This window comes from Acinonyx jubatus, chromosome D1 (assembly GCF_027475565.1).
Source record: "Acinonyx jubatus isolate Ajub_Pintada_27869175 chromosome D1, VMU_Ajub_asm_v1.0, whole genome shotgun sequence".
Classification (NCBI taxonomy): Eukaryota; Metazoa; Chordata; class Mammalia; order Carnivora; family Felidae; genus Acinonyx; species Acinonyx jubatus.
In genome coordinates, this window is record NC_069390.1 from 8,561,611 (window position 1) to 8,586,236 (window position 24,626).

The window sequence follows — 24,626 nt, forward strand, 5'->3', positions numbered from 1 at the left end:
AGAGAAAGAGAGAGAGAGAGAGAGAGCCAGAGACAGAGTGTGAGCAGGGGAGGGGCAGAGAGAGAGGAAGACACAGAATCCAAAGCGGGCTCCAGGCTCTGAGCTGTCAGCACAGAGCCCGGCACGGGGCTCGAACTCACGAACCGCAAGCTTATAACCTGAGCCGAAGTCAGATGCTTAACCGACTGAGCCACCCGAGGGCCCCTGGTTTTCATTTTTTTTGAGAGAGAGACAGAGTGTGAGTGGGGGAGGGCCAGAGAGCAAGGGAGACACAGATCTGAGCCAAAGTCGGATGCTCAACCGACTGAGTCACCCAGCGCCCCTGATGTTGCCTTTCGTAACCAGACAAAGGTACAGTTATTCATAACATCATTTTAATAATAATCAAAACTTGGAAACAACCTGAATGCTCAATATGTTATTTTTATTTTTTTCAGTAGGCTTTACACCCAGCATGGAGTCCAACGCGGGGCTTAACTCATGACCTGAGATCAAGACCTGAGCTGAGACCGAGAGTCTTGGGGCCCCTGGCTGGCTCAGCCAGTTAAGTGTCAGGCCTGCTTGGGATTCTCTCTCCCTCTCCCTTGTCCCCTTCCCTGCTTGTGCTCTTTCTCTCTCAAAAGGAATATATAAACATTAAAAACAAAAAGAGTCAGATGCTAGGGGCGCCTGGGTGGCTCAATCAGTTGAGCATCCGACTCTTGATTTGGGCTCAGGTCATGATCCCAGGATCAAGGGATCAAGCCCTGCACTGACAGGGACAGCGGGGAAGGGGTCTCATCTGTGAGGAGGGCTTCTCTTTCCTGTCTACTGGGCTATCGATTGTCTGCTCAGATCAACCTCTCTCCATTTCTCCGGTAACTGACATCCTAACAGAGCCAGATTCCAGAGATCTGCTTGAAATGTTGTATTCTGACAAGGAGCACTGGGCCATCCATGTGGGTAATGAAAATGTGGCCTCTGTTCCTTAATCATGAGCCAGAATCTGCTCCAGCTTTTGCTGCCCACTCACGAAAACCTTTGGTATTTGAGACGGTGGAATTGACGACATGGATGGGTTACGCAGGCTCTAGAAGCTGGGAGGGGGATGATGAAGTAAACTTTTGTGATCGTGAAACATCCTGGATTGCTATTATTGATGCTTTTGGCCTTGATTAGTATTTATCTGATAGCCAACAACCAAAACCTAAGCTAGATTCTTTCTGAGAGACCAAAGTCGCTGTAAATTTTATATGGAAAAATAGAGGTTTATGAATACCTAAGTCAAGGTAAAAATGATGGCTAGGAAGAGGAAATATACAAGCCAAACCACGAAATATTAGAGATGATGTTGGCTCAAAGCTAGAATGAATCAAAATAGAGCGTTCAGAGATAAACCTGCGGACGGGTCGGAACATTCCGTACAAAGGTCGATTTTAAAAAGATGGAAATTTGAAAAATAAGACTTGCAAGTTAACGGAAAAAAAAAAAAACTGAGGAACCCCGTCCATAAAACAACCATGTTCCCTTCCATGGCGGCACAGTTTTGTATACCACAAAAAATAGACATTTTACCCCACGAAGACTCAGTATCATTAAAATTCAGTTTGAATGATCTCGGATATTGAGTATGTTTTTTACTGTGAATAAACAACCCAATGACAGATATTTCAAGTTACCCAACACCTCTTCATATATGTGCATGCTCCCTAAACACACACACACACACACACACACACACACACACACACATATCTCTGACACTATGTTCATTATCATAGAGGAGTCATTATCATAACAAGCTTTCTCACCCCCTGCATTTGGTTCCACTGATGGCTTATTTCCTGCTGAGTTGACGAGTAATATAACCCATGCAGTGTCTGGCAGGGAGACATCAAATCAGTCCATTTACCTTGAACGACAGATATTATGAATTAATTTAGTACCTGTTTCAATCAGGGGTTATTATAAAGGCTAAGAATGGTTACCCTTCATTTCCTGGACTCCCTTGTGGTTAAGATTCCATTCAAGGCTACGCTACCCTTCATTTCCTGGACTCCCTTGCGGTTAAGATTCCATTCAAGGCTATGCTACCCTTCATTTCCTGGACTCCCTTGCAATTAAGATTCCATTCAAGGCTAGGCTGACTGCCCAAATTTGGGTGGCAAAGGAGCCCGTGGGTTGGAGGATCCATTTTGTGAGCTCGGATTGGCTGGCAAGAATTTGGCGAAAGCATACAATTCTTTTCTGGGATCCAGTTCATTTCACCTTCTCCGTTCACCATTGGCAATATTACATGCGTTTTTGGTTGATGGTCAAGTCTGGGAAAACCTGTATCTAGCTCCCTTTGTATATGAGCTCTAAGATTTGGAAGGATCTTCTGTAGACTAGCCTCTGACTCTGCTCATCTCTCACCTTATTTTTTCTCTGCTATTCTTATGCTTCCATAAGACCATTGTATCTCATTTTAACTTCTGGCCATGCACCTTTGGTGTTAGAACACTGGGTGAGTCGGCACGGTGGGCAGTAGGAGTGGGTATTCAGGAAGCCTCTACACTGGGACAGCTAGCTAGATGGAGGTGTTCAAGCCCCGCATCAGGCTCTGTGCTGACAGTATGGAGCTTGCTTGGGATTCTCTCTCTCCCTCTGTCTTTTTAAATTTGTTTATTTTGAGAGAGAGAGAGAGAGCAAGTGGAGGAGGGGCAGAGGGGAAGGAGAGGATTCCAAGCAGGCTCCTCAGTGTGGAGCCCAATGCGGGGCTCGAACCCACATACCGTGAGCTCACGATCTGAGCCAAAACCAAGAGCTAGATGCTTAACCGACTGAGCCACCAGGCGCCCCAACACCCAACTCATTCGTACTTGAGTTGCACAGCTGAGAAAACCTTAGGTCTGATGTTCAGAGGCCTGATGAGTGCTTAACAGCTTTTAAACCCATCCTGCGTGTCCTATGTTTGTTTATTTCACTTACTCCCCAAAGCATAGTTGGGACGGATGTATCGAACACTTGGCAGAATCCCTGTATTGCCTTTGATCCTAATTTGGGCTCTTACACAGAGAGATCCAGATGAAAGCAACCTGAATTTCCTGAGTAAAAATGGAAGCCAAACACAATCTTGCATCAGCGAAACTAGTTCTGCACACTTCTCGTGTTTCCTCGGTATAACTCACGACCAGACCAAGACCCATGTGGGTGCGTGTGACGACAGAACCCGGGTCACTGTTTGCACCCAGGGAAAAATGTCACGTTTTAGACTCTACGTTGGAAAGCAGGATCCGCGAGGCTGGAACTATCAAAACGTAAAACGTACACCCAAGAGGATTGCAGGGAGTACCTGCTTCGGGTAGCTCTTTGTTACGAGTAGCTATGCAACTTGGCAAAACGCCCGGAATGACTGTTTCCAGACACTGGACTTTGGAAATCGGAGGAAAGAGCTCTGAGTAAAATGAGCGCTTCAAGCAGCCCAGCTTTCTGCCTGCCGGCCCTTTCCAGACCCCACTTTGGGGCAGGGGGAAGAAAACAGTGTGGCAATCTCGTTAAGCTGAAAAGACAGAGATTGGAGATTGGGGATAGTGGGGTGGCTGGAATTTTCAAGGGAGAAAATAAGCTGCGAGGAGAAGGAGCTAGAAAAATCCGCACTGGGGTCCTCTGGGGTCTTTGAATAACAAAACCCTAAACTGTGCTTGCAAGACTTCAGAAGAACCAGCAAAGAACGAGTCCAAGGACAGAACGGCCCTTTGGGAGCAGCCAGTGAACAGCTCTCCCAGCACACAGGGCTGGGCCATATTCAAACTTGCTTGGCCTGAATTCTGGAAGGAGTTAGTCTGATGGGTTTAAATGCCATTCTTGCCTGTGGATACTCTTGAATCCTTTTTTTTTTTTTTTTAAATCAAGAGCCATGGAAGACACTGTTGTTTTCTTAAATAGCCGTCTACTTACACTTCCCAACCAACATGGGCCCCTCCCTCAAATAGTGATGATCTCTGTGAATAGCCAGGCTGCCTGCAAGGTTTCTGGGAAGGATTTTGCAACCTGATAAAAAGAAAGACTCATGATAAACAAGTCTGTTCTGCCTTTGGATGCTGTCATGTGAGAAGGTGACATACGGAGCTGCTGCAGCCGCTTTGCCTCCATGAGGGCTGATACTGTAGCTGTTGAGAAGGACCTGATGACAGGGGCCGGGAGCTTGATGGCATCATAGACCATCTGCCAAATCCTGGGACTGCCATCTCTTGACTTCTTGAACAGCAAGTGGGAGTTGAGTATTACATCCTCACTGTCTAATGCACTGTAGTTTAGTTACTTTCTGCCAAAGATGTTCCAGGGAATGTAGTGCACATTTTGTGCCCGAAAGCACCTAATCTAGATCCCATCTGCTGTGCTTTTGCTGTAGATGCAGTGCCTCCCACTTGTCACTCTCCAGTCCCTTTTGACCAAATACTTCCTGAGAGCTCAGTTCCTGAACGGTTGTGGAAAGAGTGTCCCTGCTGTGGATTGGATTCTTTCGCTCCCCACTACCCTCCCTCACAGTAATAGATTACACATCCTTGCCATTATCATGTGACTGGAGCATTGCCATGTTCCTCATTGACCTTGGGCTGGGGGGCTGGGTCATGTGGTCTGCTTTGACCAATGGGAGCAAAGGAGCACACGTGAGCACACGTTTCCCACGTCTGAGCAGTTTTATAGGAACGCGCATGGTTAGGCTCAGCTTCTTTAAAATTTTTTTTTAACGTTTTTATTTATTTTTGAGACAGAGAGAGAGAGAGAGACAGAGCATGAGCAGGGGAGGGGCAGAGAGCTACAGGGAGACACAGAATCCGAAGCAGGCTCCAGGCTCTGAGCTGTCAGCACAGAGCCCGACGGGGGCTCAAACTCACCAACCGCGAGATCATGACCTGAGCTGAAGTCCGACGCTTTACCGACTGAGCCACCCAGGTGCCCCGGCTAGGCTCAGCTTCTTTAGCTCCTGTGCTCTTTGTCCCAAGGAAGACGCGTCCCGGCTCGAGGCTGCCCCTTCAGCCGGGGTACCAGAATGAACCCCTGGTGGTGGAAGGCCTGAACTCGATGAGCCAAACTCAGCTAAGCCCAGAAGAATCGTCACTGATCCACAGCCCTCAGGTTACATGAAGGAGAAGAGCTAAGCGTTTGCTGATACGGGGGATGGGGAGGGGTGTGTTTGTTACCCCAGCAAAGCTGATGAAATATTCAGGTGGGAGTCGGGATGTAGCCCTCCCTCGGGTCAGGGATGCTTCCCAGGGGCAGTATCCCTCTCCTGCTTCCGCGTGTGAGGGGTCCCTGTGTGACTGTACATCACGGTCACCTCTCAGGCTTCCGAGTTGGGTTCAATGCCCGGTGAGTGAGCGAGGGGCTCTGAGCAGGGCAGAATGGAACCAAGAGTGAGATTCTCGGAGTTCGTATGGAAGGCGGGGCGGGCGATCAGCAGGTGCCAGGCTTACTCAGCCTCCGCTTGGTGATGTCTGCGCGGAGGTCCTCTTGATGTATAAGGGCACTTCTGCTGGGGGTTGGCTCCCTCGGTCTGCTTTGCGGGGCTTGGGAAGAGTGGGCACCAGCTGCTAGTTTGAAAACTTGTGGAAACATGCCATTATTATATAAAAGCCTATTTTTCCCTGGAGGTGGTGGCGGGGGGACGGACTATGAGGTCTTTTCCGAGTGGATAGCTCCTGTCTGTGTCCCCAGGGCTTGACTGCATGCCTGGCCTGTAGGGAGGGGAAGGCACAGTGAGTGAAACACGAAGGGAGCTGGATTCTTGTTCTAGAAGCTGTGTCTGTCTGGGCCTTAGGGGCCCCGCTTGCCCCCAGGCAGCCCATAGAGGAGGCTTGATGCTGTGTCTGGGGGGGGGGGCACCTTCAGTCTCTGGGAGGTGAACTGATCCCCATCGTGTGGCCTCTGCTCCGGCCAAAGGTTCTTACCCCCCCCCCCCCCCCACGGCACCTCTGTCCCTCTCCTTCCTTCTGCAGTCTTTTCCTCTCCGTTCCAGACCGTTCTTACCTAGGCTGTGAACTATCAGGTTCCAGTAGCCCCGCCTTTCTGTGTCTTTGAAGTTGCAGGTGAAGTTGCACTCAGTGGCGTGCAGCTGAAAAGGAACAAGCCGGGGGTTCGTGCATTGATTCCCGGGAATGGAACATTCCTGAAAAGCATGTCTTACTTATCAGCTGGAAAAGCGAAGGCTGTCTGGCCTCACTCTGGAAGGGAGCTGTCCTGTCCCCAGTGTCCCTCTGTTTCCTCATCCAGGGAGGGAACAAGCTCAGATTTGGGATCCTGTTGACAGCGCCCCAGCTGAGGGCTTAGGCATTTAGGGATGAGGTGAGTAGCCCCTTCGTGTTCACCATCCCTGGGCCCCCATGCCAAGCCAGGCCCTTCACCGGATCCTGGAGGTGAAGGGGGGAGGTGCAGACGGCCACAGGGAATGCCAGCGAGACATGCAGAGGGAGGGGGACGTCCTAGGGGCCTGGGGACCCCAGGGAGTGGCAGCCAAGCCAGGCTGGGGCCCTGGGGGGCAGCTTCTTGGAGAGGGGTGTCTGGTGTGGGGGGTGAGGGGGAGGAGGGGAGGAGGGGAGGTGATGGGAGGCAGAGACAGCCAGATGTGCAGGGGAGCGGAGGCAGGAGCCAGCTCCGTGGTGAGGGGGGGGCACGCCATTCAGTCATCCGGGGTGGGGCAGAGGGCGAGGAGGGCTGAGGAAGGGCCGCTCAGGAGGGCCTGGGAGCCGCTGCCCAAAGGGCGTGCCCTGTGCCCTGAGGCCACATGTACCCTTTGGGAAGGCCACAGTGGGTCTTGGGGAGACGGGATGTGGGGTAGCAGGGGGTGGTCAGGAGGCTGTGGGGGTCACAGAGGCCGGGCCAGGGCTGCCCCGAGCCAATTCAGGGGGTGGGAGATGGACGAGGAGGTGAATTCAGGAGAAGCTTCTAGAGTTAGCATTGACTGGACTTTGGGACTGGACACAAGTGGTGGGGGTGGACATGGAGGCTGGGTGGAGGGAAGGGGTGTGTGAGGGGAATGGAAGACTTAGGATGGCCCTCTTTGGGGACTGGAAAGCCTGGAATAAAGGGTTAGAGTGCCAATGTCATTCCCGGGATCAGGAATATAGAAGGAAGAGGAAGCGGGAAAGTGTCGATTCTTGCAGCTGGGGTGTCCTGGGTGGAACACTGACGGCAAGGACTGGGGTGTGGAAGGCAGGGCCACGGGGGGCAGCCGGTGGGAGACGTGGGCAGAGGAGAGACCCAGCTCAGCCTTTTCACACAAGTGACCTTGAGCCAGTCATCACCGTCCGGGAGCCCCGGTTCCTGCACCTGAACAAGGGGCGATAATGCTTCCTGCTCAGGTTGTGTGGATGGGAGGACGGGCTGGCAGACATCCGCCCCACTGCCTTCAGCTGTGTGACCCCCCTCACCCCCACCCCGAGATCCTGCTCCCTGCCCGAGCTGCCGGTCAGGACACCAGCCAAGAGAGAATGGCATCCCAAGGCCAGGAGGGGAATCTAAGGAGGAGCCTCACCGTGGCCATGGACACCACGAGTGGGGGGGTGCTGGGCTCGAGGGTCAGCCTCCGAGGAGGTAAGGGACTCCACAGGGACTTCTGGGAGTGGTGCTTGGACACGTCGGAAAGATGCTGGGACACATGGCGTCATGACGACACAGGTGCGGAAACGCAACCACACAGGCACGTGAACACACACCTAATGAACGTGTGCTCAGCAGACACACGTGTAGTCCTGGGACCCTCCCTCCTTCTCCACGACTTGGGGGGTGGGAGCGCGGGTCATTTTTCCCAGACTCTAGCATCTGGGCCCCGCGCCGAGGGGACCCCGTGAGAGGCGCAGCAGGGCCGGACATCCCTTACGCGGCCCGCGTTCTCACCTCCCTGGCTTCCCAGGAGGTGCGCCAAGCGCCATGCCTGGAGACCTGGTTGAGAATGTCCTTGAGTGGCCGGGAGCACGGGGCCATCCGCCTGGTTCTGCTCATGCCGGGGGAGGGGGTTGGGGGGGAGGGGGCGACATTTGATTGCTCACATGTCCGGCAAGAGCCACCGTTTATTGAGTTCCAACTCAGTACGCAGTATTTTAAGCAATTTTGACTCCTCACTTCACAACCATCCCGCTGGGTTGATGTAACTGTTCATACCTTGCCACGCGGATGCGCTGAATTTGCCCAAAGCCGTGACCTCTAAGCTCGTAGACACAGCAGGATTTGAACTCGGGCTGTATGCCTTGGGAACCACGTTCAAGAGGATAATCAGTGGAGAGCTCCTGACCAGGAGACAGGACGAGCTGGTTCCTGAATCGAGGACCCCGAGACCCGTTCTGTGACCTTCTGACAAATTACTCGGCCGGTCGGCCCTGCGTCATCCTTATCCTGTTATATCACAGGGTTTTTATAGGAATGAAATGTGTCGGAAAGTGCTGGAAAGCTGAGAGGGCTGCTCCCACGTGAGCCCCACAGCCCTGTGGGGTGATCAGAGCAATGACTTATCCTCATTCTACAGTGAAGGAACTGAAGACCAGAGAGGTCACGGGGTCTACCTGAGGCTCATCAGCATAGAGCTTGTCCCTTTGGGTCTGGCACATTCTCCACTCTCCCTCCCGCTCTTGGTATGCCTGGGGGGCTTGGCTCCCTAATTTGGGGTGTCCCCCTCTTCTCTGGCATTGCTACTTCATCTTACCCTCGATCCCCACCCTGCTGGGGTCCCATCTCTCAAGCCCTGCTCTCAGCGGGCTGGTCACTAGGCCTTTTTCTTTCTTGGAGCAATTTCATATGTAAAGGTACAGAAATGTCCAGAGTCTTCGGGGCCTGAAACAGTCATTTCCAATCCTAGCTGCATGTCAGAATCTCCTGGGAGCTCCTAAAATATTCTGAGGCACAGGCCCCACACCCAGACATTCTGATTTCATCCCTCTGGGGTGGGCACCAGGAACTGGCATGTTTTAAGGACTCCCAGGATGTCTGGAATGTGCAGTCAGAGAGCGGCTGTGGGAGGGAGTCGCCGATCTCCCTCGGAAAATACCCGTGCCTTGGTCTGGGAGATGGCTTTGGAATGTAGTTCAGCGTAAACTTCCCTTTTAACAGAGGGTTGTTAATATGTAAGTAATGAAAACAAGGTGCTCTCTCTAATCATTTCATAAAATAATTGAACGAGCCCTGATTGTCACGTTCTTACTTTCCACGAACTAGTCTTTTTTTTTTTTAAGTATTTATTTATTTATTTAAGTTATCTCTACACCCAACGTGGGGCTCAAACTCACGACCCCAAGATCAAGAGTCGCATGCTCTTCCAACTGAGCCAGCCGGGCGCCCCTCCAGACTAGTCTTTTTATTTAAGTTGGGTTTATTGAGGTTGCTCAAAAAGAAGACGGCAGGCCCCAAATGGCATCGCTTAGATTACATTCCCAAACTGAGGCTCAATCCCCGATCTGATTGGAGTTTCAACCTCCCCCAGAAATGTGGCCTCAACCAGTCAGGAAATTTTTCTTTCCATCAGCATCAGTGAGCACCTGGGTCCCCTCCACCCCCCAAAGAAAGATGAGGTCATGATAAGACCCCTTGCCTTTTCCCCTAGAAAGCAGGCCTGCCTGGACCAATCTTTTCTTGCTAATAAAAACCTTCCATTTTGTTTAACTCCTTGGAGCACCTCTCTGCTTGCCACATGGGGAGCTCGCCCTACATGAATGGTTTAACAAAGCCTGTTAGATCTCTGGATTTAGTTGGTTCAATTTCATTACTTAACAAAAGTATACAGCTTTCAGAGGGAAACAAAGGAGAAATTCTCACTAGACGAAGAGTTTGTAGCTATGATACCAAAAGGATAATCCATGAAAGAAAAAATTGTTGAACTGGACTTCACCAAAACCCAACTGATACTCGGTGGAAGAAACCAAATGAAAAGACAAGCTAAGATGGGGAGAAATTCTTTACAAATAGCATATTTGACAAAGGACTTCTATCCAGCTTGTATAAAGAACCCTTCAAAGTCAAGGGTAAAAAGGCCAACAACTCAGTTAAAACATGGAGAAAAGAGGGGCTCCTGGGTGGCTCAGTCGGTTGAGCATCCGCCTTCGGCTCAGGTCATGATCTCACGGTTCGTGAGTTCGAGCCCCGCATCGGGCTCTGTGCTGCCACACCTACCGGAACCTGCTTTGGATTCTGTGCCTCCCTCTCTCTCTGCCTCTTCCCCGCTCCCGCTCTGTGTGTGTGTCTCTCTCTCTCTCAAAAATAAATAAACATTAAAAAAATTAAAAAACAAAAACCAAACCCAAACAAAAAAAAAAACCCCACTGACAATCACAAGTACGAGGATGCAGAACCACTAGAAGTTTCCCACGTTGCTGGCGGGAATGCAAAAGGGCACAGCCACTCTGAAATAACTCTGGAAAATTGTTGGGCAGTGTCTGATAAAGTCAAAGGTGCCTTTATCGTATGATCCAGAAATCGCACTACCAGGTACCTACCTTAGAGAAATTACAGCTCATGTTCATCAAAGACTTGTACCTCTACTCATGACTGCCCAAACCTGGAACCACCCAAGTGTTCTTCGATGGGTCAGTAGGTAAATGAATTGTGGCACAATGGAATACTGTTGAGTAATAAAGAGAACTGGTCCCTGATGCAGACAGCTACTTAGAAGGATCTAAAACGATGATGCACAATGAAAGGAACCAGATTCAACAGGTCAGATACTGTAGGATTCCATTGATACGGCATTTCCAAAAAAGGCCACACGTAGGAGTGGAAAACAGATCCTCGGTTGCTGGGGTCAGGGGAGGGATGAAGGAGGTATGATTACAAAGCAGTGACACAAGAGAGGGTTTTGGAGTGATGGGGTCTTCACATGTCCTGATTGTGGCGGTCGTGGTTACACAAACCTCCGTACGTGTTAAAACTCAGAATTTTACCCATTCCCCAAGTCAATCTTACTACTACTAAAATAATAAAAAATGGGGCACGTGCGTGGCTCAGTCGGCTGAGCGTCTGGCTCTTGATTTCAGGTGAGGTCATGATCTCACGGTTTGTGAGTTCGAGCTCCGTGTCGGGCTCTGTCCTGATACAGTGTGGAGGCCCGCCTGGGATTCTCTCTCTCCCTCTCTCTCTGCCCCTCCCCCACTTGCTTTCTCTCTCTCTCTGTCTCTCAAAATAAATAAATAAACAGTAAAGAAAAAGAAAAAGTAAGGAAAACCACTAGAAGTGTAAATGCAGTTATAACTTCCAACCCAGTAGAAGACAAGAAAGGTAGGGAGGGTGATAAAGATTTCATCAACCCGACAGCAAGCAGGCAAGCTGAAAATACAAGGAAAAATAGCACCGGAAGTGGAGGCCACGGAATCAGACGGTATAAACAGACATACCAGGAATGCCCCAGATGTACCAGGAATCACAGCAGTAGCACCGTGGCCGGGCACACGGCCATCCCGCTGGAGAGTCATTTTTAGCCTTCCTTGCACACAGCGTGGCCCCGGGACCGAGTGCTTGTGGATGAGATGCGAGTGCGCGCAGGGGGTGCCAATCCCAGGCTGGGGCCTCCGAAAGCAGGGGGGTGACAGGCGCACAGCGTATCGAAGGGAGGAGAGCGGAGCCGCAGCGAGGGGTGCCGGGCGTGGGCGGGTCCTTCTCTTCCCTGGCGGGGCCCCTGGCTCACTCCTCAGCAGTGGACACAGTGGAGCTGGACGCTGCCACTGATCCGGAGCTCCCGCAGCTGCTCCAGGACCTGCTGGTGCACGCTGGTGGCCCCCAGGCCCTGCCCGTTGAGCGCCAGCTTCAGCCCTCCCTCCTGGCACAGGAGCAGCACCTGGAAAAGGACAGGAGGGCCCTGCAGGCTCCCAGACGGACAGACAGACAGGCGGTGCACTGCCTGCCCGATGCCCCACCCAGCAAGCCCTCCGCTCAGAGGTCACAAAGACGGGAACCGTAGGGCGCCCGGTGGTGGGAAAGGGCAGGACTGGGTGCCCCGCTTGTCACCAGATCACTGTGACCTTTCCACAAGGATCGTCTCAGCCCTGGGCCTCAGTTTCACCCTCTGTGCCGGCTGCGTGCCCTCGAGCAGTGGGCTCAACCCTGGCTGCACTTTGGAGTCATTAGGGGGGCTTTTTCTTTTTTTCAATAACACCAATGAGGGGCGCCTGGGTGGCTTGGTCGGTTAAGCGTCCGACTTCGGCTCAGGTCATGATCTCACGGTCCGTGAGTTTGAGCCCCGTGTTGGGCTCTGTGCTGACCGCTCAGAGCCTGGAGCCTGTTTCGGATTCTGTGTCTCCCTCTCTCTCTGCCCCTCCCCTGTTCATTCTCTGTCTCTCTCTGTCTCAAAAATAAATAAACGTTAAAAAAAAAAAAAAAAAAAAACACCAATGAGGGTGATGGGCATGGAGGAGGGCGCCTGTCGCGATGAGCACTGGGGGTCGTATGGAAACCAGTTTGACAATAAATTTCATCTAAAAAAAAAAATAACACTAATGCCAGGGGCAGCCCCGATTAATTAAATCCGCGTCTGGGGAGTAGGGGGTTGAGAGCCGTGGCACAGATGTTTTCTCTGGCAGGCTCTGGCCCCAGCCCCGCATCCTCCACCCCTCCCCAGGACGCACCCCTGGCTCCCCACGGGAATGCAGCTTTTGGCTCTCGCCAGACGGGATGAGGCCGCTCGGCTCCGACTGACCTCAAAAAATCGCCGGGGGTAGAACAGGAAGGGGGCCGAGATCAGCTTCTTGCACCCCCAGGGCGCGATCCAGGCCAGAGTTCTGTCTGCGAAGGAAGCCCTGAGCGTCACAGGAACATGAGCCGCCTCGTCCCGCAGGCTCAGCGTGAGGCTGCAAGAGGGGGTCGGAGAAGGGGCCGCCCCTGAGCTGTGGCTGCCGGATCCTGAGGGGAGGGGCGGATGTGGGAGAGCAGCTGGAAGGTTCGGCGGCTCGGAGGGGTGGGGACACCTGAGCACAGCTGCAGCCACGGGGCGGCCGGGGACCACAGCGGAGCACGTGACCTTGTCGGAGCCTCATTTCCCCTTCGGCAAGATGGGGATCGTTGTATCAGTAGTCGCCAGTATTTACCAGTATTTACCATACGGCAGGTGTTGCCTTAAGTGTTTTGAAAATAGCTATAGGGGTTAGAGCCAGGCTCCCCGGCTTCAGCTCTGCTCTGGTACTTTCTAGTCCTGCGAGCTTGGGCAAGGCACTGTCTCTGTGCCTCAGTCTCCTCCTCTGTCAAGTGGGGAGAAGAGTACAGTACCTGCCTCATGTTACTCAGTTGTGAGAACTGAGTAACATAGGTAAAGTGTGAGAACGGGACCTGGCACGTAATAAGCACGCGAATCACATCTAGTGTTTAGAAAATACTACTATGGGGGCGCCTGGGGGGCTCAGTCGGTTGAGTGTCTGACTTCAGCTCAGGTCATGACCTCACAGTCCGTGGGTTCGAGCCCCGCGTCGGGCACCGTGCTGACAGAGCCTGAAGCCTGCTTCGGATTCTGGGTCTCCCTCTGTCTCTCTGCCCCTCCCCTGCTCCCATTCTGTCTCTCAAAAATAAATAAGCATTAAAAAAAAATAATAATAATAAAATTAAAAATACTGCTATGTAATACAATACCTATCTCATAGGGCCACTGATAGGAACAAAGGAGATAACGGACGGGAGATCTAGTAAGTACCTGGCACACAGGAGGTGTCTTACCGCCTACTGTTAGCTTCTCCGGAGTCCTCTCAGAAATCCTGTGCCTGGAGGCTCATCGGCCCATATAACCGACGGGGACGAGAAGTTCCGAGACTGACTCTGGTACTAGTAAGAGCTGTGGGGCTTTGCGCTGCGATGTGAACAATGTAGGACGCCAGATCTGGGGGGCTTCCTGCTGCCTGGCGTCTGCCCCTCACAGGGCAGCCAGATTCTGTCTCATGTCTTGGGAGCTTCCAAAGTCACCTTTGAAACAAAACCCCTGAAGCTGCTGGTGACTGACCCTTTAGCAGGAGGCGGTTGACAGTTGGGAGGCCAGGATGCCCGTGGGAGGGCAACGTGTGGAAAAGGGATCCTGTTGGACCTGGGCCAGGAGGACGCCCCGTACATTTCCAGCCTTGGGTGGGGGCCGGCAAGGGCTCACCACTGGGAAGAAGCTTGGAAGGCAGGGACCCTGCCTCCAGCCCCAAACCCTTGCCCCTGTGCTTCCCCAGAAAAGTCTTTGTCTTCCCATTGGCCTAAGAATTCAGCGTTCCCACCCCAGCTTGGCCCTATCCAGCACAGCCCCAGGCCGGACAACAGGCTCCCCCCGACAGACACCTAGAGAAGTTCTGTGGAACCTCTTAGCAGCTGTAGCCACACCCCCACAGCCTCAGTGATTGGGGGGAGGGCTGGAGAGGAAAGGACAGATGTTTAATGCAGGCGAGTTCCATGCCCTCTAACTCCTACTCTCTCTGTCCAATTCAAGCCACGGTCGCTTCCAGAAAACAACAGTAACAGCCAACATTTGTTGCAGGCTTGCTAAATGCCAGGCACCGTGTTATGTCTTGATGTGGGCGGCCCATGGCTGAAGTGGCCTAGAGAAATGTCCAGGCTGTTCCATCGTGTTCTTCGACTTCTACTGTGGTCAAAAGTTGAGAAGGTTTGTACAAAAGTGGCTTCCAGCTTCTCTTTTAAAATAATCAGAAGATCTGGCATGAGCGGGTCTATGGAAATGTTCTTTCCACTTTGCCTTCCCAGCCCAGCGTTTCGCTATTTCTGTGACCTGTCAGGCCTCTGAAGGCATGTGAATTCGATGTCCTTGAGAAAGAGCAGTTAAATGACTTGCCGTGTCACTAATAATAACCATTTGACTTTTCATTGGTTGCATTTCTCTACACCAATAATGAAGCGGCAGAAAGAAATCAAGGAATCGATCCCATTCACAATTATAGTAAAAACCAGAAAACACCCAGGAATAAACCCAACCAAAGCGGTGGAAAATCTATAAAACTGAAAACTATAGAACTATAGAAAGCTTGTGAAAGAAATTGAAGACGATACAAAGAAATGGAAAAACATTCCATGCTTATGGATTGAAAGAACAAATATTGTTAAAATACCGATACTACCCAAAGCAATCTACATATTCAATGCAATTCCTACCAAAATAGCACGAGCATTCATCACAGAGCTAGAACAAACAACCCTAAAATTTGGATGGAGCCAGAAAAACCCCGAATAGCCAAAGCAATCCTGAAAAAGAAAACCAAAGCTGGAGACATCACAATCCCGGACTTCAAGCTGTATTACAAAGCTGTAATCATCAAGACAGTATGGCACTGGCACAAAAACACTCAGACCCATGGAACAGAATAGAGAACCCAGAAATGGACCCACAAAAGTATGGCCAACTAATCTTTGACAAAGCAGGAAAGAATATCCAATGGAAAAAAGACAGTCTCTTCAGCAAATGGTGTTGGGAGAACTGGACAGCGACAAGCAGAGAAATGAACCTGGACCCCTTTCTTACACCAGACACAAAAATAAACTCAAAATGGATGAAAGACCTAAACATAAGACAGGAAGCCATCAAAATCCTAGACAAGAAAACAGGCAACAACTTCTTTGACCTCGGCTGCAGAAACTTCTTGACATGTCTCCAGAGGCAAGGGAAACAAAAGCAAAAATGAACTCTTGGGACCACATCAAGATAAAAAGCTTCTGCACAGCAAAGGAAATAGTCAACAAAACTAAAAGGCAACCAACAGAACGGGAGAAGATATTTGCAAATGACATGCAGATAAAGGGTTAGTATCCAAAATCTATAAAGAACTTCTCAAACTCAACACCCCAAAACCAAATGATCTAGTGAAGAAAGGGGCCAAAGATATGAATAGACACCTCTCCAAAGAAGACATCCAGATGGCCAACCGACATGAAAAAATGCTCCACATCACGCATCATCAGGGAAACACAAGTCAAAACCACAATGAGATACCACCTCACACCTGTCGGAGTGGCTAACGTTAACAACTCAGGCAACGACAGATGTTGGCGAGGAGGCGGAGAGAGAGGATCTCTTTTGCACTGCTGGTGGGAATGCAAACTGGTGCAGCCACTGCAAAACAATATGGAGGTTCCTCAAAAAGTTAAAAATAGAACTACTCTACGATCCACCAGTTGCATTGCTAGGTATTTATCCAAAGGATACAGGTGTGCTGTTTCGACGGGGAACATGCACCCCAATGTTTATAGCAGCACTATCAACAATAGCCGAAGCATGGGACGTGCCCAAGTGTCCATCAACTGATGAATGGATAAAGAAGATGTGGTATATATATTCAATGGAATATTACTCAACAATGAAAAAGAATGAAATCTTGCCATTCGCAACGACGTGGATGGAACTAAAGTGCATTATGCAAAATGAAATAAGTCAGAGAAAGGCAAATATCATATGATTTCATTCATATGTGGAATCTAAGATACAAAACAGATGAACGTAAGGGAAGCGAAGCAAAAATAATATAAAACCAGAGAGGGAGACAAACCACAAGAGACTCCTAAATACAGAACAAACTGAGGGTTGCTGGTGGGGTGTTGGGTGGGGGCATGGGCTAAGGGGGTGAAGGGGTGAGGGGCATTAGGGAGGGCCCTGGTTGGGATGATCACTGGGTGTTATATGTAAGGGAGATGTAAGTGATGAATCACTAAATTCTACTCCTGAAAAAAATATATATTTGGATTCAAAAAAGATAAAAAATTAACATAGATCATTAAATCTCAAAAAAAAAAAAATGACCATTAGACTTTGAGCTAGGATGTAAAGCTGGTGTCATGTCTCCAAGTTTTGTTGGGGAGGGTGTTCCTCCTATCGCTGGGAACTCTTTCATTTTCCCTTTACGACAGAGACGATCTTTGTCTTTTACTTCTGATGGGGAAACTCGGGACTCCAGCCTCAGAGAGGTGTAGTGACTTCCCCAAGAGCACATAGTTTATAGGAGGCAAAACCAGGATTCCAACCCAGTTGTGCCAGGCTGTGGAGGTCGGTGCCCTCCAGGGCTGTGTTGCCAGCCTGTCCCAGAGCTCGCAGGCCTGATCAAGAGCGTGCAGGGCAACAGTCTAGTGAGGTCAGTGCTTTAAAAACCAAAACCAATGGGCTCCTGGGTGGCGCAGTTGGTTAAGCGTCCGACTTCAGCTCCGGTCACGATCTCGCGGTCCGTGAGTTCGAGCCCCGCGTCGGGCTCTGGGCTGATAGCTCAGAGCCTGGAGCCTGTTTCCGATTCTGTGTCTCCCTCTCTCTGCCCCTTCCCCACTCATGCTCTGTCTCTCTCTGTCTCTCAAAAATGAATAAACATTGGGGCGCCTGGGTGGCGCAGTCGGTTAAGCGTCCGACTTCAGCCAGGTCACGATCTCGCGGTCCGTGAGTTTGAGCCCCGCGTCAGGCTCTGCGCTGATGGCTCAGAGCCTGGAGCCTGTTTCCGATTCTGTGTCTCCCTCTCTCTGCCCCTTCCCCACTCATGCTCTGTCTCTCTCTGTCTCTCAAAAATGAATAAACATTGGGGCGCCTGGGTGGCGCAGTCGGTTAAGCGTCCGACTTCAGCCAGGTCACGATCTCGCGGCCCGTGAGTTCGAGCCCCGCGTCGGGCTCTGCGCTGATGGCTCAGAGCCTGGAGCCTGTTTCCGATTCTGTGTCTCCCTCTCTCTCTGCCCCTCCCCCGTTCATGCTCTGTCTCTCTCTGTCCCAAAAATAAATAAACGTTGAAAAAAATAAAAAAAATTTAAAAAAAAAAACAAAAACAAAACAGAAAGGGAGAATACGGGGCACCCTCCTTCCTCTCCTGCCCCTCCGCGGAGACAATTGTGCCCCTACCACATTTGTGGAGCCCTTACTATGTGCTTGGCACAATTCTAAGCCTGCACCCACCCCTGAAGCTGGCAGTATTATGACCACTTTTTACAGACAAGGAAATTGAAGCCCAGAAGGGAAAAGAAACTGCCTTGAGGGTGCACAGGGAGGAAGTGTCCTCAGCAGAAGTCACACCCGGGGGATCTGGCCCGGAAAAGTCATGAAATCCAGCGTGATTCCAGCAAGAAGGAAAGGAGACAGGAAAGGAGGAAAGGAGGGGAGAAAGGAAGAAAAGACTAGTCTGGCTTGGAGCCCTGGGTTTAGGGAATGGAGCAGGAGCGCCCCCTGTGGGAGAGGTCAGGCAGCGCCCGTGTAGTTGGTGTGTCGCTCCAAGCTCCCAATGCCTCCTCTCTGGGGTGCCCTGGGAGGTGGAGTTTGCCCTCTGGGTCTCAGCCTGAACCTTTAAAGGACCTTTCCCGAAGTCCCAGCTGGGACCTGCGGCGACGAGAGGCTGGTTGGCCCGCCCAGATGTACCGGCGGGGAAGATACTCCCAGCACTGGGGCTGTCGGGGCCATGGAGGCAGCCTGAGCACCTGTCCCAACCACAGACTCAGCGATTGAGCGGTAGTGTTGGAGACGAAAGAGGAAATTCTTGCAAAGCTCGTGCGTGGCTCAGAGCTGCTTCTCTCTCCCTCCCATCTGCATACTTACTCCTTTGGCTCTGGCAAGACCAGCCCCCGCAGTACGATCACCTGTCCCGGCCAGAGACCCTGGGGAAGGGCCCGAGAGCAGGGCACCTCCTGTAGGGGGACGGAGATAAGTGAGAAGGGACACATAGAGGGGCTTGGGGAGGGCTGGCGCCCCCCAGGGGCCGTGGAGCCCTGGAGCGGGGGACGTCTGACGTCGGGCCTGCAGCCAGGAGAAGACTCAGCTTTGCTCATTTATTAAACACCTATTGCATGCGTGGTCTCCTGCGCTCGACTCTCCCTGGCCCTTCAGGGTAGAGCTCTGTGGCCACCCCCCTCTCCCGGGGCCCGAGCACCAGGTATGTCCCCCAGCGCTGCACCCTGAATTGTGATGGCCTGTTCACTGATCTGTCTTCCCCACCAGCCTGCGATCCATTGGAGGGCTGAGACTGGCTAGTCCCTCTATCCTAGAGCCTGGCACCGGGCCTGGCACAGAAGAGTATCAAATAATTGTGTGCAGAATCAATGGAGAAAAGACAAGAAGCGGGAGCTTCAGCTGGAAGCAGCCTGGCCCACCCGCAGCCCACAGGTTTCTTCTATAAAGGAAGGGGAGACTTTGGTGTTGAGGCCATTTCCCACCAGGGCGGGGGTGGGTGGGGGGTGCCCTCCCAGGACAACACCTCCACCAGACCCAGGCGGGAGGTCACTCACCAGGCTGGGGCTCTTCAGCAGGAAGGGCTGTCAAGGGAAGAGAGGGGGCATGGAGATCATGTGGTGTTTGCTCGGTGGGAAAGAGCCTCTTAATATTGTTATTAAGAATTGAGGGCATTTGGGGTTTATCTCTCTAAAGACAATGCAGGTGAATGATCGGAGCCCCAGGGGGGCCCTCTTGGATTCACACATCAGCTCTGGGAAAATGGGGAGGAACGGGAGAGAGGGTCTGTCGTTCACTTATTGTGTGGCCTTGGGCCTCATCTCCCCTTCTGTCCTGCAGGCCAACCCCAGCTTCCTCCCTGGGTTGGGAACAGAAAGCACCCCCCCTGCCCCCCAGAGGGATCTTCTGATGGCCATACTGGGCAGCCAGCCTACCCCACCCATCTTCCCAAGCCACCCCAGCTGGGGCTGGGAGAGGAAAGGCCAGGCTGGCTTGGGATTGGAGTGGGGCCAGAGGTATCCATGGCAACCGTGCAGGGACGGAAGGGGCAGCTGGCTCTTATCAACCAGGTCAGGCCAGGGGGGAGGAGGGAGCTCAGTGGCTCAGCGAGTGTGGCTGGAACCGTAAGGGCCGACCTTGCTCCCCAGAGACTCACATATCCGACCGGATACTCAATGCCGCCTTCTGCAAATGGCTGTCAGGAAAGAGAAAAAGCAACACACGGGATTTTAATTTATTTTTGTAATGTTTACTTATGTTTTTAGAGAGAAGGACAGAGCGCGGGCAGGGGAGGGGCAGCGAGAGAGGGAGACACAGAACGTGAAGCGGGCTCCGGGCTCCGAGCTGTGAGCACAGAGCCCGACCCGGGGCTCGAACTCACAAACTGCGAGATCGTGACCTGAGCCGGTGTCAGACGTTTAACCGACTGAACCGCCCAGGTGCCCCTCGGAATCTGCATTTTTAGCAAGCTCCTCGGGTGCAAATGGCATAGCTAGCTGCTGTTTGGGCCCCGTGGTGCCAAGTGTCCGAGTGATTCATTTCCTGGCCATTGCTCTTGGGTCCCCTTCTGTGGTCCCCTTCTCATCCCGCTCGCATCCCACACCTTGATGGCCCCCTTCCACCTTGGTTGTAACTGGTGTGACAGGGCCTGTCTGGGGCAGCAGGGGGATCTGGGCCTGTCTACGCATCCACTTGGACGTACATTGGCCCCAAGGGAACTCACGTTGATGTTCAGGAACCCAACGGCCTCCACCAAGATGTCACCAAATATGCCCAGGGTGTCCACACGGGACAGCGGGAGCCGGTAGCGGTAGTGGAGAAAGTGCTGTCCGTTCACGCTCACCTGGAGGGACAGACAGACAGCACAGCAGCCTTGGATGCACGCTGAATTGATACGTGCCAGGCCACGGTGGGCACCCTCACCTGGAATGTCCCTCATTTGACACCAGCTCTAAGAGACAGGCACGATTTACAGACGAGGTGCCCAAGGGTTTGGGGAGCTTATGCGACCTTCCCGAGGTTGCACAGCTGGCGGACGGCAGACCTGGCCTTGGAACCAATGCACCTCTCACTGTCCCTCTGTGTCCCTCTGCCTGGGACACAGCACTTTCCCCACACTGTTCCTCATTTGCCCTAGTGGCCCCAGCAGCCCCATCCACAGGTGAGGAAGTAGAGGTCCAGGAGGCCGCGTGACCCCTACACCCCAGGGCCCTCCGTCCACTGCTGGCTCCCTCCAGCTCCCCTTTCCCCCCGGGGAGGTCAAGGTCCTGGCATCTTTCTGGCAGGAGTTCACATCAGCGGTCAAAGCCTCGAGGTAGAGCTCTCTCCCTGCCCCCTGCCCGCTCTGCCCCTGCTCCGCTCCCCTCCCTGGTGGGGACCCACCTCATCAGAGATGCGGTGAGGATTCAGTGAGCTGATATTGAAGGGCTGGAGCAGAGTCCTGCACAGCGCAGGCTCTCTCCAGGTACTTGCTATGACCGTGGCGGTAGCGCCCCCTGAGGGCCAGGCACGACAGGGCCTTCTTGCTGCCCTGTGTGTACCAGGCCGTGTGGGCCCAGGGGCAGCTTGGAACTGGGCTTAGCGGCTGCTTGGGCCTCTTGGTTCTCAAGCCCTCCCGGCAATGCCCCTCAACGCAGTGACCCGGGGCATCCAGCTGAAGGAAGGAGGAGCGGAAGGGCATCCGTGTCTAGCAGGTTCTAGGCCCCGAGGCCCACCCCCTCCCCCCTCACCTTCATTTCCTCATTTCCGAAGAGAAAGAGGATGAGGAAGCTGGCTCCTCTCTGCAGGCCCAGGCGGGGCCACCGGGCCTCGGCCTGCCAGCGCTCGAGGTACAGGGTGTTGCAGACGACGTGGGGCTTGGTGGTGTGGAAGCGAGGGTTGAAGTGGATGGCGATGTCCGGCCGGGGATGCACGCTGCAGCCGCACTGGAAGTCTACCTGGAACCTGGTGGGCACCCCTGGTCAGAGACCCCCAGGGACCCCGAAGGCAGAGAGGGGCCGCCAGCTCCCCACGGAGCACGCCCTTACCTGCGTGCGTCAAGAGGGACCACTCCCTGGAGCGTGACCATCTTGCCTGCATGCAGGCCACCGAAAATTGTCGTCACGTAAGGAACCACCTGAACAAGGGGAGAGACCTATCCGTAAAGGGTTGGAGAGAGGGCTTTACTAGGACCAGGTGGGTGGGGGGAGAAGAGGAACGAGACGACTCGACTCTCCAGCCCCAAACAGAAACCGCCCTCATGGGGAAAAATCAGTTTTCTCTGAAAGGTCTGTTCTCTTCCACCTTCTCCCCTTTCCTGGACCTTCACATGTCAAAGCCACGTTGCCCTGGGGAGGCCGAGTTCAGTTCCATCGCCCCCTTGGAGCACCAGCCCTGCCCCTCTCCCCAGCTCCTTGGGCACAACCAAGCGAGGCTTGCTGTCCATTGGATGCCATCTTGGCCTCTAGAAGCCTGGTATTGAGGTTTCTCGAGGACCGTTTACTGGCCAGAGCCCAGAAAATGGGGGTGGTTGGGCGGGCAGAGGGAAGGACAAGTTGGGACCTTGATATAGACGCCTGGAGAGATACCCAATGGTGGCCCAGCCTTCCTTCCCAGGCTCACCTTTCCCCACACAGAAGCTGTGCGGAAGTCCTAAAACATACCACACACGTTTACCGGTCCCTACCTTTTCGGGGCTGCTTCCTGTGCTCTCCCACCACGCTGTGAAATCCAACTTGACTTTCAAGGTTCTCCGACACCTTCTCCAAGCATTGTCCACTATGGCGCCCGAGTTTTCCCTTCCCTTCCCTGCTGTTCCCAGCACACGTCACTCACATGGCTGGCTTGGTGGTTGGCTGTCTTAAAGGGAGACCAGGGGCCTGGGAGGCCCAGGCCGCTCAAAACTGAAGCCCTGTCTTCCCCTTCTGTGCTCAGCGCCTGGCGGGGCACAGCATGGGCTCTGAATAGGTGTCTGCAGAACGAATGTGAACATGTAGCAGCTACGCGTGGGCATACGTGTGTTCTCCAGCTCGCAGGAGCCTTTAGAAGCCCGAACCATCTAGAAGGAGCTGAGCCCCAACAGTGCTGCCCTCCAGGCAGGAGCTGGCAGCGTGCAAAGAGAGGAGTGGTGGTGACCTGGGCAGCGGCTGCACCCTGTTACTCAGGCAACTGGGGAGATGCTGGAGCCCCACAGGCTCCAGAGGGCCCACCGCTGACCGGGCTCAGCACCTCAGTCCCTCCCACTTCCCAGGCTCTGGGCCTGGCCTATAACTAGGGACCTGATGCAGCTCTCCTGGGGGGAGAGGGCCAAGTAAAGAGAAAGCGATAATTAGTGCTCAGTGAGGGGAGGGCGGAGTGTGCTGGGCGGTCAGCCTTCCGTAAAGCAGGGCCAGACTTCAGAAAATCTGCATGGGGGCAGCTGGGTGGCTCAGCTGGTTAAGCGCCCCACTCTTGGTTTCCACTTGCATCACGATCTCACCGTTCGTGAGATCGAGCCCTGTGTTGGGTTCCGTGCTAACAGCATGGAGCCTGCTTGGGATTCTCTCTCTCCCTCGGTCTCTGCCCCTGCCCAGCGCAAAATAAGCAAACATTTAAAAGGAAAACAAAAAATAGAAAATCTGTGAGGGCACTGAGCAAGAGGACGAAGTGAGGGGACCCCACGGCCATCCCTGAGTTGGATAACCTGACTCTCTTCCAGGCTGGAGAGGAGAGTACCCTAGGTACTCAGTGGCTCCCCCCAGGGGTACTACCCCGGAGCCCAGAGCCTCCCAGCCCCGTGTCTTGCAGCAGGAGCCCAGCACTGACTCCCGGCAGGCTCTACTGCTTTTATTTATTTATTTTTTTTCAACGTTTATTTATTTTTGGGACAGAGAGAGACAGAGCATGAACGGGCGAGGGGCAGAGAGAGAGAGGGAGACACAGAATCGGAAACAGGCTCCAGGCTCTGAGCCATCAGCCCAGAGCCCGACGCGGGGCTCGAACTCACGGACCGTGAGATCGTGACCTGGCTGAAGTCCGACGCTTAACCGACTGCGCCACCCGGGAGCCCCTCTACTGCTTTTAAAATGTGAGGACCCTGTGAGCTCAATGATCGTTCCCACCCAAATGGGAATTAGCTGGTCAGCTACTTTGCTAAGCTCAGGAGGGCCTTCCAGAGTCCGTGGGCAGGTGCAGGGGGAGAAGGGCCCAAGATTAAAGGCCTCTCCACCCACCGCCGGGGAGTCTGGGCCCCGCTGGGGTGGGGGGAGCCCCGAAACCTGGAGATTCCAGACCACAGTGGCTGCTCACCGGGTGGAAAACTGGTGGCTGCAGGATGAAGTTGTCGGGAAGAGGGTCCGGTTTTTCTCTGGGTGACATGGGGGTGGAGGGCCTCCAGCTCGACCTGCTGATCCGGATTCCAGGAGCCCTGCCCCCACTGACTCGCCTGCCCCCCGGCAGGATCCTTGGTGCCAGGACAGCTCTTCCAGCTGTTAGCCTCACCTGGCCCAGCCGGGCCCCAGTGCCTCCTGGAAGCCGGCCTGGGAGGGCAGGTCCGGGCAGCGGTCTACCCCTCGTCCACACCCCAGCTCCAGTCCCACCGGCTGGCTGGCTTGGGGCTGGCAGCAGAAATCCGAGTCCAGGAGCAGGAAGCTTGAACTAACTAAGCAGCTGGCCAACCAGCTCCCCGCCCCCACCGTGTACAGCCGGGTCTGCAGCACAGAGCTGTGGCAGAGGGAGGGCAGAGGCAGGCTCTTCTAAGGCCTCGGACGGTTTGTGGTTTCTGGGGCTCCCATGGGAGCTCTCCCCAGTCAAAGGCAGGGGTGATGGTGCACGTGGGCAGGTCCCCGGAGAAGCCCCGCCCCCGCTTCTTGGCCACCATTCCGTGGCTTCCCATTCCCTACTCCCTTCCTGCCATGAGGTTTTCATCTCTTCCCCTCGTTTCCCTGCCCCTTCCTCCACTTTTCTCCCTTTTGCAAGATTACAGTCCCTTGAGGCTCCATTTCGGCTTCGGCTAAAAATGCCAGGGCCCAGCTGCGGTCACCAGAAAGGAGGCAGGGGATGGGGAGAAAGGGGCAGAAAG

General features: G+C 53.4%; 1 protein-coding gene across 10 annotated transcripts; it reads right to left on the bottom strand.

Moving 5' to 3' along the window:
* Positions 1 to 10,649: 10,649 nt before the first annotated feature.
* LGALS12 (galectin 12) lies at positions 10,650 to 24,296 on the bottom strand. 10 transcript variants are annotated; one of them, XM_053203020.1, is made up of 10 exons: positions 24,047 to 24,296; positions 22,254 to 22,538; positions 21,616 to 21,704; positions 21,319 to 21,532; positions 20,313 to 20,432; positions 19,746 to 19,784; positions 19,147 to 19,173; positions 18,461 to 18,549; positions 12,635 to 12,785; positions 10,650 to 11,776 (listed from the first exon to the last, which is right to left on the bottom strand). In XM_053203020.1, exons 3-10 carry the CDS (start codon positions 21,654 to 21,656, stop codon positions 11,630 to 11,632), a joined length of 828 nt encoding a protein of 275 aa, XP_053058995.1. In that variant the 5' UTR covers positions 21,657 to 21,704; positions 22,254 to 22,538; positions 24,047 to 24,296; the 3' UTR covers positions 10,650 to 11,629. The 10 variants fall into 10 exon arrangements, with proteins under 10 accessions (XP_053058995.1, XP_026901034.1, XP_026901036.1 ...); XM_027045233.2 differs by lacking the exon at positions 24,047 to 24,296 and adding an exon at positions 23,855 to 23,993; XM_027045235.2 differs by lacking the exon at positions 24,047 to 24,296 and adding an exon at positions 23,855 to 23,991 and having other exon boundaries at positions 22,254 to 22,504.
* Positions 24,297 to 24,626: the final 330 nt, after the last annotated feature.

Bases quoted from the DNA above. Each gene is read 5' to 3' on its own strand.
- LGALS12 (XM_053203021.1), bottom strand. From the start codon at position 23,923: ATGTCACCCAGAGAAAAACCGGACCCTCTTCCCGACAACTTCATCCTG. The intron at 18,550-19,146 runs GTGAGTGACCTC...GTCCCCCTACAG, and splicing joins TGCTGAAGAGCCCCAGCCTG to GAGGTGCCCTGCTCTCGGGC. The intron at 12,786-18,460 runs GTAAGTATGCAG...CCCCTCTTGCAG, and splicing joins GTCTTGCCAGAGCCAAAGGA to CCTCACGCTGAGCCTGCGGG.